This window comes from Podarcis muralis, chromosome W, assembly GCF_964188315.1.
Source record: "Podarcis muralis chromosome W, rPodMur119.hap1.1, whole genome shotgun sequence".
NCBI lineage: Eukaryota > Metazoa > Chordata > Lepidosauria > Squamata > Lacertidae > Podarcis > Podarcis muralis.
Window position 1 is genome coordinate 163,798 of NC_135674.1, and position 15,114 is coordinate 178,911.

Genomic DNA, 15,114 nt, shown 5'->3' on the forward strand with positions numbered 1-15,114 from the left:
TTCCCACCACAAACTAGTTCTCCCTTCAAGGTCGTAGCCTCAAAGGGAACATTTCCTTTCAAAATGGAATCAGAAAAATGAATTTCACAACTTTTAGTTCAGCCCCAAATCTACCTCTAACCACTCAGTTCCAACAGCTGAGGAATGGAATTTTATCAGGAATATTTTATCTGTTTGAACTGTGTAGTTCCGCTTTGATGGCCTCGAGTCTTAGGAAGTGAGATTCATTTCTGTTCAAGGGTCTTCTTGATCTTTTGGAGCTGGAGCTTCCTTTCCATGCAGACCCTCCCCACCAATGCATTTGCTCCCACCTACTACAAACGGAGTTTGCGCCTCCAAGCCGAGTTTGGGGCTCCACTCACTGTGCGCTCATATTTCACACAGTCAGGCCATGGATCACACCCTGGCCAGCACCCAGGAGATTCCCAAAGAGAAAGAGAGAACGATGGCCTACCTGCTGAGGGAGACAGTGGTAGGCAGTTCTGGATGATGTCCTTGTTCTGTGGGCATCATTACCAAAAGCTGCTTTTCGGTGATCTCTGCAAGGAAAGAAAAAGCAGGTATGAATTTAGGCCACTAGCAGCAGCAAGAAGGAAGTATTTGGTCAAAACATGTATTTTGCAGTATATAAGCACAATTTCAGCTCATATAAGCAGGCCACCTAAAGCAACAACACAAGAACATGCAGGCAATGCAACAAAGGAGACTGCTATCAGGATCCTATATTTTGTTCACAGGGACATCTCAGAAAAAAGTTGCAGAAGGTACTAACCCCATGGTGAATAATAATAATAATAATAATAATAATAATAAGCTATTATTTATATCCCGCCCATCTGGTTGGGTTTCCCCAGCCACTCTGGGCGGCTTCCAACAAAACACTAATATACAATAACCTATAAAACATTCAAAGCTTCCCTAAACAGGGCTGCCTTCAGATGAAGGCTCCTGCATGATTTCTATCCATAAGATCCCAAAGAGTCCCAGCCATTTGTGTGTTTTCCAGCAATACTGGAAAAGTAACCCCGCTCCTCCACATGCAGCTGCTGGGTGACCTTGGGCCAGTCACACTTCTCTGAAGTCTCTCTCAGCCCCACTCACCTCACAGAGTGTTTGTTGTGGGGCAGGAAGGGAAAGGAGATTGTGAGCCGCATTGAGACTCCTTAGGGTAGTGATAAAGCAGGATATCAAATCCAAACTCTTCTACTCTTCTTCTTCAATAGAAATCCTGAACTATCTGACCAATTCCATTGGCTCTGTCCTCCTTTCCAAAGTCCTGCCCTCCAACAAAGACCCTGGCTATGCTGATGACCTGGCCCCAAGCTTCCAGGCTGAGCCAAATTTCTCAACATTTCACATTATGTGTAGTTTTAGGATTCTTCACATGAACACGAATTATGGTTTTGAGCAGACAAGTAGTGATCAGAAATCAAGGGGCTGCTGAGCCGCTTCTCATGGCATGAGGGGCCTGATCTGGGCCACAAGTTGCCCCCCCCCCCCTGATGGATGTAAACCACAAAGGAGCCCATTAGGATGCAAGAGGAAGGGGGACTTACAGGAGATCTGGAGATCTGGAGAAAGGGCCAGAGCAACTTCAAGACTCCAGGGCCAGCCAAGCCCAAAACGCATCAGGCCGAGAGAACCACGGGAGGCTGCGCAAATCCCCTGCAGACGCCTTCGAGAGAAAGAGACAGGCTTGCTTCAGATCATTTGTTTGGCACCCGCATTTGATTGAGTATGCGGTTGAGCAGTGTCAGAAACTCAAGATATATAGGCCCATTTTCATAGTTTTAGATGCCCCATACTCATATTGTGTTGCTCTGGGACACTGATTTACATCGGAGCAGAGGCAGATGGGTCTTCTCAGGGGGACGGCTGGAAGGGGACGATCCTGCTGGGGCTGGTCAGCTGGCCTTGCTCCCCTCTGCCTGCCGACAACCACACCTCCCTTCCAGGAAGGCTCCTTCCCTTTCTTCTTGATATATCGGGAAGGGACCCCAAGGGTCATCCAGCCCAACCTGCTCCCAGGCAGGAATTGGCCACCTCACCCCCTTTGTGTCCCCAGCACAGCTGGACGCTGCCCTCTTCAATGGCCCTTGGAAGGTGATTCAGGGATCCACTGAGGGATCCACCCTTCTCCTGCAGCTGCCAGTGCAGTCCCGCCATGAAGCCCCCCCTGCCATCCCCTTTGGCTGCCTGAGGTTCTTGGGGTGACTGCTCATCTGCTGACAACATTTCTACCTCCAGGCAAAACAGAAAGCAATGGAGGGTTGCCCTTCAGGCTGGGGTCTTCCAGATCCAAAGTGGGTTTTGGATCCTCCATTAGACAAATCAGCCAGCTCCCTGCCTCAAGTATTTGAATGCCCAGTGAATTCAAATATTACCATTTGTGTGCTAGTGTACCCCTTTGGGATGCTAATTCATCTCTGCTTGGATTATGTGGATAAATCTATAGGTGAAAGAATCAATTATCTGCTTCAAGCGATGGTTCATTGGAAGAAACCCTAACCCTAACCCTAACCTCACCAACATGGGGGAAGCCAGGAGGTGCTGCCCCACCCCAATCAAATAAATAAAAACACTTTGTACTGTATTTTTACTGTGCTGGTTAGCGGGGTTGGTGTGATATACTGTTTAAAGATGTTCTTAAGTGTTATATGTCAATTTCTATTTCTATTTTCCCCCCTTTTACCTTCACGTCTGCAGCTGACTTTTCCTCCACCTCCTCTTCTCCCTTCGTCAGGCGAAATTTCTTCCTCCTCCTCCTCCTTTTCAGAGCAGGAATTCAGACCTAAGAAATATCAATAATGTTGATTATTTTCACAAGAAGGGAAAGAGGGATCCCCGTTCAAGGAGATCTATAATATGTCCAGCCCAGATTGCAGTGGAAGAAAGAATCAAGTGGGAAAGGAGCCAGCAGACTACGAATGGGAAGAAATGGGCTTTCCCCCCTGTTTTTTTTTCCTGAAGCCCTTTCCCAAGAATCATATAATTTATTATTATTATTAATATTATTATTATTATGGTGCATTTAGCTGGAAGGGACCCCAAGAGTCATCCAGTCCAACTCGCTGCAAGGCAGGAATCTGTGAAGGAAGCATAAGGGTTCATTTCGTAGTAATAATAATAATAATAATAATAATAAGTGGAGGAATTGGGATCTGGAGGAATTAGCTGGTTACAAAACCCAGCAGTGCTTCATCTGACCAATCCATTGTTCAGGTACAGTTTTCAAGACATTAAAGGCGGCCTGAGAGGGAAAGCAATGGAGATCTGCACTTTATTTTATATAAAGAATAAATGATTATTCTTATCACAGCCAGTTCCTCTGGAGTTGCTTCTCCCCCAATTCCAATAAATAAAAATACTATACTGTTAAGGCTTAGGGGGGAAGAGGTCATGTCCCACTTGGGTGGGTGTGATTTATGATAATAATAATAATAATAATAATAATAATAATAATAATAATAATAATTTAACATTTAATGATACTCATAATTTATTACTCTTTCCCAGCCACCAGCAGGATATTTTTTAAAAACGAGAAAACGTCATATACTCCAAACTTCCCTCACCCTTTTAGAAGAATAAGCATGATAATTGTTGGCAAGTTTGGGGATGGGATGATAAGAATAATAATAATAATAATAATAATAATAATAATAATAATAATAATAATAATAAGGCTTTCCTTGGCCAACAATCCCTTCCTGGAGTCCCTTTTTGAGGGGAAAAGAGCTTTGGGATGGAGGAAAGTGGCAAAGGAGGGGATTTGATATGATTTTTACAGCTGCCAAGTGGATACATTCAGGCATCTGATTTGTAACATGTCGTCTGTCATTTGCGCAACAAATACATTGTTTCAGATCCAGTTTCCAAGATGCAGTTGGAATAAATAAAAATACGATGCTGTTGAGGCCATGTCCCACTTGGGTGGGTGGGGTTGATAATAATTATAATAATAATTTAACATTTAGTGATAATAATAATTTTTCCCAGCCACCAACAGAATATTTAAAAAATGAGAAAACATCATATGCGACAAACTTCCCCCACCCTTTTAGCTGAATAACCATGATAATTATAATGATAACAATTTAAAAATGAAGGATAATCCTCATTTCTTCTCCTTTCCCAGCCGCTCCCCACAGAATATTAAAAACGTCACAAAACATACTATATTACAAACTCTGCCTCCTTTTCTAATCATCATCATCATCATCATGATTTAAAAAGTAATGCTAATAATAATTTATTCTTGTTTCCCAGGATGAAAAAGGCGCCCAAAAGGCGCGGGAAACAGCTGAGGAGAAGCAGCTGAGAAACAGCTGGGAGAGAAAAAGCGGGAAAGGGCTGGCCCCGCCCACCACCCGGCCTGGGATTGGCCCAAAGGCCCACCTATCGTCGCCAGGATTGGATGGAGGGAGGGAGTTGCTAGGGCGGCCATTTTGGAGAAGGGCAAGGGGACTGGAAAGAGGGAGGGGAAAGAAAGGGCGGAAGAGGCAGCGGCGCTGCCATGTTGGTTGAGGGCAGCGGGGCCTAGACTAGATTTCTGCATTACAGGGGTCAGACTAGATGCCTCTGGGGTTCCCTCTCTGCATCTCAGGGGTCAGACTAGACGCCTCTGGTGGTCCCTGCGGAGAACGAAGGCTGGAGGGACCCCCCAAAAAAATCCCTTCTGGGAGGTGTCCCAACAGTGCCTGAGGGGCCTGGTTAGGGTTAGACATAGACAGGAAAATAAACAGTGCCCTCCTGTGGCCAATACTCGAATAGACCTCAATAGGAAAATAAACAGTGCCCTCCTGTGGCCAATACTGGAATAGACCTCAATAGGAAAATAAACAGTGACCCCGTGTGGCCAATACTGGAATAGACCTCAATAGGAAAATAAACAGTGCCCTCCTGTGGCCAATACTGGAATAGACCTCAATAGGAAAATAAACAGTGCCCTCCTGTAGCCAGTACTGGAATAGACCTCAATAGGAAAATAAACAGTGACCCCGTGTGGCCAATGCTGGAATAGCCCTCAATAGGAAAATAAACAGTGACCCCGTGTGGCCAATACTGGAATAGACCTCAATAGGAAAATAAACAGTGCCCTCCTGTGGCCAATACTGGAATAGACCTCAATAGGAAAATAAACAGCGCCCTCCTGTGGCCAATACTGGAATAGACCTCAATAGGAAAATAAACAGTGCCCTCCTGTGGCCAATACTGGAATAGACCTCAATAGGAAAATAAACAGTGCCCTCCTGTGGCCAGTACTGGAATAGCCCTTAATAGGAAAATAAACAGTGCCCTCGTGTGGCCAGTACTGCAATAGACCTCAATAGGAAAATAAACAGTGCCCTCGTGTGGCCAGTAGTGGAATAGACCTCAATAGGAAAATAAACAGTGCCCTCCTGTGGCCAATACTGGAATAGACCTCAATAGGAAAATAAACAGTGCCCTCCTGTGGCCAATACTGGAATAGACCTCAATAGGAAAATAAGCAGTGCCCTCCTGTGGCCAATACTGGAATAGACCTCAATAGGAAAATAAACAGTGCCCTCGTGTGGCCAGTAGTGGAATAGACCTCAATAGGAAAATAAACAGTGCCCTCGTGTGGCCAATACTGGAATAGACCTCAATAGGAAAATAAACAGTGCCCTCCTGTGGCCAATACTGGAATAGACCTCAATAGGAAAATAAACAGTGCCCTCCTGTGGCCAATACTGGAATAGACCTCAATAGGAAAATAAACAGTGCCCTCCTGTGGCCAATACTGGAATAGACCTCAATAGGAAAATAAACAGTGCCCTCCTGTGGCCAGTACTGGAATAGCCCTTAATAGGAAAATAAACAGTGCCCTCGTGTGGCCAGTACTGCAATAGACCTCAATAGGAAAATAAACAGTGCCCTCGTGTGGCCAGTAGTGGAATAGACCTCAATAGGAAAATAAACAGTGCCCTCCTGTGGCCAATACTGGAATAGACCTCAATAGGAAAATAAACAGTGCCCTCCTGTGGCCAATACTGGAATAGACCTCAATAGGAAAATAAGCAGTGCCCTCCTGTGGCCAATACTGGAATAGACCTCAATAGGAAAATAAACAGTGCCCTCCTGTGGCCAATACTGGAATAGACCTCAATAGGAAAATAAACAGTGCCCTCCTGTGGCCAATGCTGGAATAGACCTCAATAGGAAAATAAACAGTGCCCTCCTGTGGCCAATACTGAAATAGACCTCAATAGGAAAATAAACAGTGCCCTCCTGTGGCCAATACTGGAATAGACCTCAATAGGAAAATAAACAGTGCCCTCCTGTGGCCAATGCTGGAATAGCCCTCAATAGGAAAATAAACAGTGACCCCGTGTGGCCAATACTGGAATAGACCTCAATAGGAAAATAAACAGTGCCCTCCTGTGGCCAATACTGGAATAGACCTCAATAGGAAAATAAACAGTGACCTCCTGTGGCCAGTACTGCAATAGACCTCAATAGGAAAATAAACAGTGCCCTCCTGTGGCCAGTACTGCAATAGACCTCAATAGGAAAATAAACAGTGCCCTCCTGTGGCCAGTACTGCAATAGACCTCAATAGGAAAATAAACAGTGCCCTCGTGTGGCCAATGCTGGAATAGACCTCAATAGGAAAATAAACAGTGCCCTCCTGTGGCCAATACTGGAATAGACCTCAATAGGAAAATAAGCAGTGCCCTCCTGTGGCCAATACTGGAATAGACCTCAATAGGAAAATAAACAGTGCCCTCCTGTGGCCAATACTGGAATAGACCTCAATAGGAAAATAAACAGTGCCCTCCTGTGGCCAATGCTGGAATAGACCTCAATAGGAAAATAAACAGTGCCCTCCTGTGGCCAATACTGAAATAGACCTCAATAGGAAAATAAACAGTGCCCTCCTGTGGCCAATACTGGAATAGACCTCAATAGGAAAATAAACAGTGCCCTCCTGTGGCCAATGCTGGAATAGCCCTCAATAGGAAAATAAACAGTGACCCCGTGTGGCCAATACTGGAATAGACCTCAATAGGAAAATAAACAGTGCCCTCCTGTGGCCAATACTGGAATAGACCTCAATAGGAAAATAAACAGTGACCTCCTGTGGCCAGTACTGGAATAGACCTCAATAGGAAAATAAACAGTGACCCCGTGTGGCCAATACTGGAATAGACCTCAATAGGAAAATAAACGGTGCCCTCCTGTGGCCAGTACTGGAATAGACCTCAATAGGAAAATAAACAGCGCCCTCCTGTGGCCAATACTGGAATTAGCCTCAATAGGAAAATAAACAGTGCTCTCCTGTGGCCAATAGTGGAATAGACCTCAATAGGAAAATAAACAGTGCCCTCCTGTGGCCAGTACTGGAATAGACCTCAATAGGAAAATAAACAGTGCCCTCCTGTGGCCAGTACTGGAATAGACCTCAATAGGAAAATAAACAGTGCCCTCCTGTGGCCAGTACTGGAATAGACCTCAATAGGAAAATAAACAGTGACCCCGTGTGGCCAATGCTGGAATAGCCCTCAATAGGAAAATAAACAGTGCCCTCCTGTGGACAATGCTGGAATAGACCTCAATAGGAAAATAAACAGTGCCCTCCTGTGGCCAATGCTGGAATAGCCCTCAATAGGAAAATAAACAGCGACCTCGTGTGGCCAATGCTGGAATAGACCTCAATAGGAAAATAAACAGTGCCCTCGTGTGGCCAATACTGGAATAGACCTCAATAGGAAAATAAACAGTGCCCTGGTGTGGCCAGTACTGGAATAGACCTCAATAGGAAAATAAACAGTGCCCTCGTGTGGTCAATACTGGAATAGACCTCAATAGGAAAATAAACAGTGCCCTCCTGTGGCCAGTACTGCAATAGACCTCAATAGGAAAATAAACAGTGCCCTCCTGTGGCCAATGCTGGAATAGACCTCAATAGGAAAATAAGCAGTGCCCTCCTGTGGCCAGTACTGGAATAGACCTCAATAGGAAAATAAACAGTGCCCTCGTGTGGCCAATACTGGAATAGACCTCAATAGGAAAATAAACAGTGCCCTCCTGTGGCCAATACTGGAATAGACCTCAATAGGAAAATAAACAGTGACCCCGTGTGGCCAATACTGGAATAGACCTCAATAGGAAAATAAACAGCGCCCTCCTGTGGCCAATACTGGAATAGACCTCAATAGGAAAATAAACAGTGCCCTCGTGTGGCCAGTACTGGAATAGACCTCAATAGGAAAATAAACAGTGCCCTCCTGTGGACAATGCTGGAATAGACCTCAATAGGAAAATAAACAGTGCCCTCCTGTGGCCAATGCTGGAATAGCCCTCAATAGGAAAATAACCAGCGACCTCGTGTGGCCAATGCTGGAATAGACCTCAATAGGAAAATAAACAGTGCCCTCCTGTGGACAATGCTGGAATAGACCTCAATAGGAAAATAAACAGTGCCCTCGTGTGGCCAATACTGGAATAGACCTCAATAGGAAAATAAACAGTGCCCTCCTGTGGACAATGCTGGAATAGCCCTCAATAGGAAAATAAACAGTGACCCCGTGTGGCCAATACTGGAATAGACCTCAATAGGAAAATAAACAGCGCCCTCCTGTGGCCAATGCTGGAATAGACCTCAATAGGAAAATAAACAGTGCCCTCCTGTGGCCAGTACTGGAATAGACCTCAATAGGAAAATAAACAGCGCCCTCCTGTGGCCAATGCTGGAATAGCCCATAATAGGAAAATAAACAGCGACCTCGTGTGGCCATTACTGGAATAGCCCATAATAGGAAAATAAACAGTGCCCTCCTGTGGCCAGTACTGGAATAGCCCATAATAGGAAAATAAACAGTGACCCCGTGTGGCCAGTACTGGAATAGACCTCAATAGGAAAATAAACAGTGCCCTCCTGTGGCCAGTACTGGAATAGCCCATAATAGGAAAATAAACAGTGACCCCGTGTGGCCAGTACTGGAATAGACCTCAATAGGAAAATAAACAGTGCCCTCCTGTGGCCAGTACTGGAATAGACCTCAATAGGAAAATAAACAGTGCCCTCCTGTGGCCAATACTGGAATAGACCTCAATAGGAAAATAAACAGCGCCCTCCTGTGGCCAATGCTGGAATAGACCTCAATAGGAAAATAAACAGTGACCCCGTGTGGCCAATACTGGAATAGACCTCAATAGGAAAATAAACAGCGCCCTCCTGTGGCCAATGCTGGAATAGACCTCAATAAGAAAATAAACAGCGACCCCGTGTGGCCAATACTGGAATAGACCTCAATAGGAAAATAAACAGTGCCCTCCTGTGGCCAATACTGGAATAGACCTCAATAGGAAAATAAACAGTGCCCTCCTGTGGCCAATGCTGGAATAGACCTCAATAGGAAAATAAACAGTGACCCCGTGTGGCCAATGCTGGAATAGACCTCAATAGGAAAATAAACAGTGCCCTCCTGTGGCCAATGCTGGAATAGCCCTCAATAGGAAAATAAACAGCGACCTCGTGTGGCCAATGCTGGAATAGACCTCAATAGGAAAATAAACAGTGCCCTCCTGTGGCCAATGCTGGAATAGACCTCAATAGGAAAATAAACAGTGCCCTCCTGTGGCCAATGCTGGAATAGCCCTCAATAGGAAAATAAACAGCGACCTCGTGTGGCCATTACTGGAATAGACCTCAATAGGAAAATAAACAGTGCCCTCCTGTGGCCAGTACTGGAATAGCCCATAATAGGAAAATAAACAGCGACCTCGTGTGGCCATTACTGGAATAGACCTCAATAGGAAAATAAACAGTGCCCTCCTGTGGCCAGTACTGGAATAGCCCATAATAGGAAAATAAACAGTGCCCTCCTGTGGCCAATACTGGAATAGACCTCAATAGGAAAATAAACAGTGCCCTCCTGTGGCCAATACTGGAATAGACCTCAATAGGAAAATAAACAGCGACCTCGTGTGGCCATTACTGGAATAGACCTCAATAGGAAAATAAACAGTGCCCTCCTGTGGCCAGTACTGGAATAGCCCATAATAGGAAAATAAACAGTGCCCTCCTGTGGCCAGTACTGGAATAGCCCATAATAGGAAAATAAACAGTGCCCTCCTGTGGCCAGTACTGGAATAGACCTCAATAGGAAAATAAACAGTGACCTCCTGTGGCCAATGCTGGAATAGACCTCAATAGGAAAATAAACAGTGCCCTCCTGTGGCCAGTACTGGAATAGACCTCAATAGGAAAATAAACAGTGACCCCGTGTGGCCAATGCTGGAATAGCCCATAATAGGAAAATAAACAGTGCCCTCCTGTGGCCAATACTGGAATAGACTTCAATAGGAAAATAAACAGTGACCCCGTGTGGCCAGTACTGGAATAGACCTCAATAGGAAAATAAACAGTGCCCTCCTGTGGTCAGTACTGGAATAGCCCTCAATAGGAAAATAAACTGTGACCTCCTGTGGCCAGTACTGGAATAGCCCATAATAGGAAAATAAACAGCGACCTCGTGTGGCCATTACTGGAATAGACCTCAATAGGAAAATAAACAGTGCCCTCCTGTGGCCAATGCTGGAATAGACCTCAATAGGAAAATAAACAGTGCCCTCCTGTGGCCAATGCTGGAATAGACCTCAATAGGAAAATAAACAGTGCCCTCCTGTGGCCAGTACTGGAATAGACCTCAATAGGAAAATAAACAGTGCCCTCCTGTGGCCAGTACTGGAATAGACCTCAATAGGAAAATAAACAGCGCCCTCCTGTGGCCAATACTGGAATAGACCTCAATAGGAAAATAAACAGTGCCCTCCTGTGGCCAATACTGGAATAGACCTCAATAGGAAAATAAACAGTGCCCTCCTGTGGCCAGTACTGGAATAGACCTCAATAGGAAAATAAACAGTGCCCTCCTGTGGCCAGTAGTGGAATAGACCTCAATAGGAAAATAAACAGTGCCCTCCTGTGGCCAATACTGGAATAGACCTCAATAGGAAAATAAACAGTGCCCTCCTGTGGCCAGTACTGGAATAGACCTCAATAGGAAAATAAACAGTGCCCTCCTGTGGCCAATACTGGAATAGACCTCAATAGGAAAATAAACAGTGCCCTCCTGTGGCCAATACTGGAATAGAACTCAATAGGAAAATAAACAGTGCCCTCCTGTGGCCAATACTGGAATAGACCTCAATAGGAAAATAAACAGTGCCCTCCTGTGGCCAATACTGGAATAGACCTCAATAGGAAAATAAACAGTGCCCTCCTGTGGCCAATACTGGAATAGACCTCAATAGGAAAATAAACAGTGCCCTCCTGTGGCCAATACTCGAATAGACCTCAATAGGAAAAGAAACAGTGCCCTCCTGTGGCCAATACTGGAATATACCTTAATAGGAAAATAAACAGTGCCCTCCTGTGGCCAATACTGGAATAGACCTCAATAGGAAAATAAACAGTGCCCTCCTGTGGCCAATACTGGAATAGACCTCAATAGGAAAATAAACAGTGCCCTCCTGTGGCCAGTACTGGAATAGACCTCAATAGGAAAATAAACAGTGCCCTCCTGTGGCCAGTAGTGGAATAGACCTCAATAGGAAAATAAACAGTGCCCTCCTGTGGCCAATACTGGAATAGACCTCAATAGGAAAATAAACAGTGCCCTCCTGTGGCCAATACTCGAATAGACCTCAATAGGAAAATAAACAGTGCCCTCCTGTGGCCAATACTGGAATATACCTTAATAGGAAAATAAACAGTGCCCTCCTGTGGCCAATACTGGAATAGACCTCAATAGGAAAATAAACAGTGCCCTCCTGTGGCCAATACTGGAATAGACCTCAATAGGAAAATAAACAGTGCCCTCCTGTGGCCAGTACTGGAATAGACCTCAATAGGAAAATAAACAGTGCCCTCCTGTGGCCAGTAGTGGAATAGACCTCAATAGGAAAATAAACAGTGCCCTCCTGTGGCCAATACTGGAATAGACCTCAATAGGAAAATAAACAGTGCCCTCCTGTGGCCAGTACTGGAATAGACCTCAATAGGAAAATAAACAGTGCCCTCCTGTGGCCAATACTGGAATAGACCTCAATAGGAAAATAAACAGTGCCCTCCTGTGGCCAATACTGGAATAGAACTCAATAGGAAAATAAACAGTGCCCTCCTGTGGCCAATACTGGAATAGACCTCAATAGGAAAATAAACAGTGCCCTCCTGTGGCCAATACTGGAATAGACCTCAATAGGAAAATAAACAGTGCCCTCCTGTGGCCAATACTGGAATAGACCTCAATAGGAAAATAAACAGTGCCCTCCTGTGGCCAATACTCGAATAGACCTCAATAGGAAAATAAACAGTGCCCTCCTGTGGCCAATAGTGGAATAGACCTCAATAGGAAAATAAACAGTGCCCTCCTGTGGCCAATACTGGAATAGACCTCAATAGGAAAATAAACAGTGCCCTCCTGTGGCCAGTACTGGAATAGACCTCAATAGGAAAATAAACAGTGCCCTCCTGTGGCCAATAGTGGAATAGACCTCAATAGGAAAATAAACAGTGCCCTCGTGTGGCCATTACTGGAATAGACCTCAATAGGAAAATAAACAGTGCCCTCCTGTGGCCAATACTGGAATAGACCTCAATAGGAAAATAAACAGTGCCCTCCTGTGGCCAATACTCGAATAGACCTCAATAGGAAAATAAACAGTGCCCTCCTGTGGCCAATAGTGGAATAGACCTCAATAGGAAAATAAACAGTGCCCTCCTGTGGCCAATACTGGAATAGACCTCAATAGGAAAATAAACAGTGCCCTCCTGTGGCCAATACTGGAATAGATCTCAATAGGAAAATAAACAGTGACCTCCTGTGGCCAGTACTGCAATAGACCTCAATAGGAAAATAAACAGTGCCCTCCTGTGGCCAGTACTGGAATAGACCTCAATAGGAAAATAAACAGTGCCCTCCTGTGGCCAATACTGGAATAGACCTCAATAGGAAAATAAACAGTGCCCTCCTGTGGCCAATACTGGAATAGACCTCAATAGGAAAATAAACAGTGACCTCCTGTGGCCAGTACTGCAATAGACCTCAATAGGAAAATAAACAGTGCCCTCCTGTGGCCAGTACTGCAATAGACCTCAATAGGAAAATAAACAGTGCCCTCCTGTGGCCAGTACTGCAATAGACCTCAATAGGAAAATAAACAGTGCCCTCGTGTGGCCAATGCTGGAATAGACCTCAATAGGAAAATAAACAGTGCCCTCCTGTGGCCAATACTGGAATAGACCTCAATAGGAAAATAAGCAGTGCCCTCCTGTGGCCAATACTGGAATAGACCTCAATAGGAAAATAAACAGTGCCCTCCTGTGGCCAATACTGGAATAGACCTCAATAGGAAAATAAACAGTGCCCTCCTGTGGCCAATGCTGGAATAGACCTCAATAGGAAAATAAACAGTGCCCTCCTGTGGCCAATACTGAAATAGACCTCAATAGGAAAATAAACAGTGCCCTCCTGTGGCCAATACTGGAATAGACCTCAATAGGAAAATAAACAGTGCCCTCCTGTGGCCAATGCTGGAATAGCCCTCAATAGGAAAATAAACAGTGACCCCGTGTGGCCAATACTGGAATAGACCTCAATAGGAAAATAAACAGTGCCCTCCTGTGGCCAATACTGGAATAGACCTCAATAGGAAAATAAACAGTGACCTCCTGTGGCCAGTACTGGAATAGACCTCAATAGGAAAATAAACAGTGACCCCGTGTGGCCAATACTGGAATAGACCTCAATAGGAAAATAAACGGTGCCCTCCTGTGGCCAGTACTGGAATAGACCTCAATAGGAAAATAAACAGCGCCCTCCTGTGGCCAATACTGGAATTAGCCTCAATAGGAAAATAAACAGTGCTCTCCTGTGGCCAATAGTGGAATAGACCTCAATAGGAAAATAAACAGTGCCCTCCTGTGGCCAGTACTGGAATAGACCTCAATAGGAAAATAAACAGTGCCCTCCTGTGGCCAGTACTGGAATAGACCTCAATAGGAAAATAAACAGTGCCCTCCTGTGGCCAGTACTGGAATAGACCTCAATAGGAAAATAAACAGTGACCCCGTGTGGCCAATGCTGGAATAGCCCTCAATAGGAAAATAAACAGTGCCCTCCTGTGGACAATGCTGGAATAGACCTCAATAGGAAAATAAACAGTGCCCTCCTGTGGCCAATGCTGGAATAGCCCTCAATAGGAAAATAAACAGCGACCTCGTGTGGCCAATGCTGGAATAGACCTCAATAGGAAAATAAACAGTGCCCTCGTGTGGCCAATACTGGAATAGACCTCAATAGGAAAATAAACAGTGCCCTGGTGTGGCCAGTACTGGAATAGACCTCAATAGGAAAATAAACAGTGCCCTCGTGTGGTCAATACTGGAATAGACCTCAATAGGAAAATAAACAGTGCCCTCCTGTGGCCAGTACTGCAATAGACCTCAATAGGAAAATAAACAGTGCCCTCCTGTGGCCAATGCTGGAATAGACCTCAATAGGAAAATAAGCAGTGCCCTCCTGTGGCCAGTACTGGAATAGACCTCAATAGGAAAATAAACAGTGCCCTCGTGTGGCCAATACTGGAATAGACCTCAATAGGAAAATAAACAGTGCCCTCCTGTGGCCAATACTGGAATAGACCTCAATAGGAAAATAAACAGTGACCCCGTGTGGCCAATACTGGAATAGACCTCAATAGGAAAATAAACAGCGCCCTCCTGTGGCCAATACTGGAATAGACCTCAATAGGAAAATAAACAGTGCCCTCGTGTGGCCAGTACTGGAATAGACCTCAATAGGAAAATAAACAGTGCCCTCCTGTGGACAATGCTGGAATAGACCTCAATAGGAAAATAAACAGTGCCCTCCTGTGGCCAATGCTGGAATAGCCCTCAATAGGAAAATAACCAGCGACCTCGTGTGGCCAATGCTGGAATAGACCTCAATAGGAAAATAAACAGTGCCCTCCTGTGGACAATGCTGGAATAGACCTCAATAGGAAAATAAACAGTGCCCTCGTGTGGCCAATACTGGAATAGACCTCAATAGGAAAATAAACAGTGCCCTCCTGTGGACAATG

General features: G+C 45.0%; 1 protein-coding gene across 1 annotated transcript in view; it reads right to left on the reverse strand.

Moving 5' to 3' along the window:
* Positions 1-450: 450 nt before the first annotated feature.
* The window catches only part of LOC144326438 (uncharacterized), a 31,891-nt gene continuing 17,227 nt past the window's right edge, over positions 451-15,114 (reverse strand). Inside the window, exons 2-3 of the mRNA XM_077922990.1 lie at positions 2,693-2,791; positions 451-539 (exon numbers count right to left, since the gene is read on the reverse strand). Of these exons, the coding sequence (XP_077779116.1) occupies positions 451-539; positions 2,693-2,791 (188 nt within the window). The remainder of the gene's footprint in view (positions 540-2,692; positions 2,792-15,114) is intronic.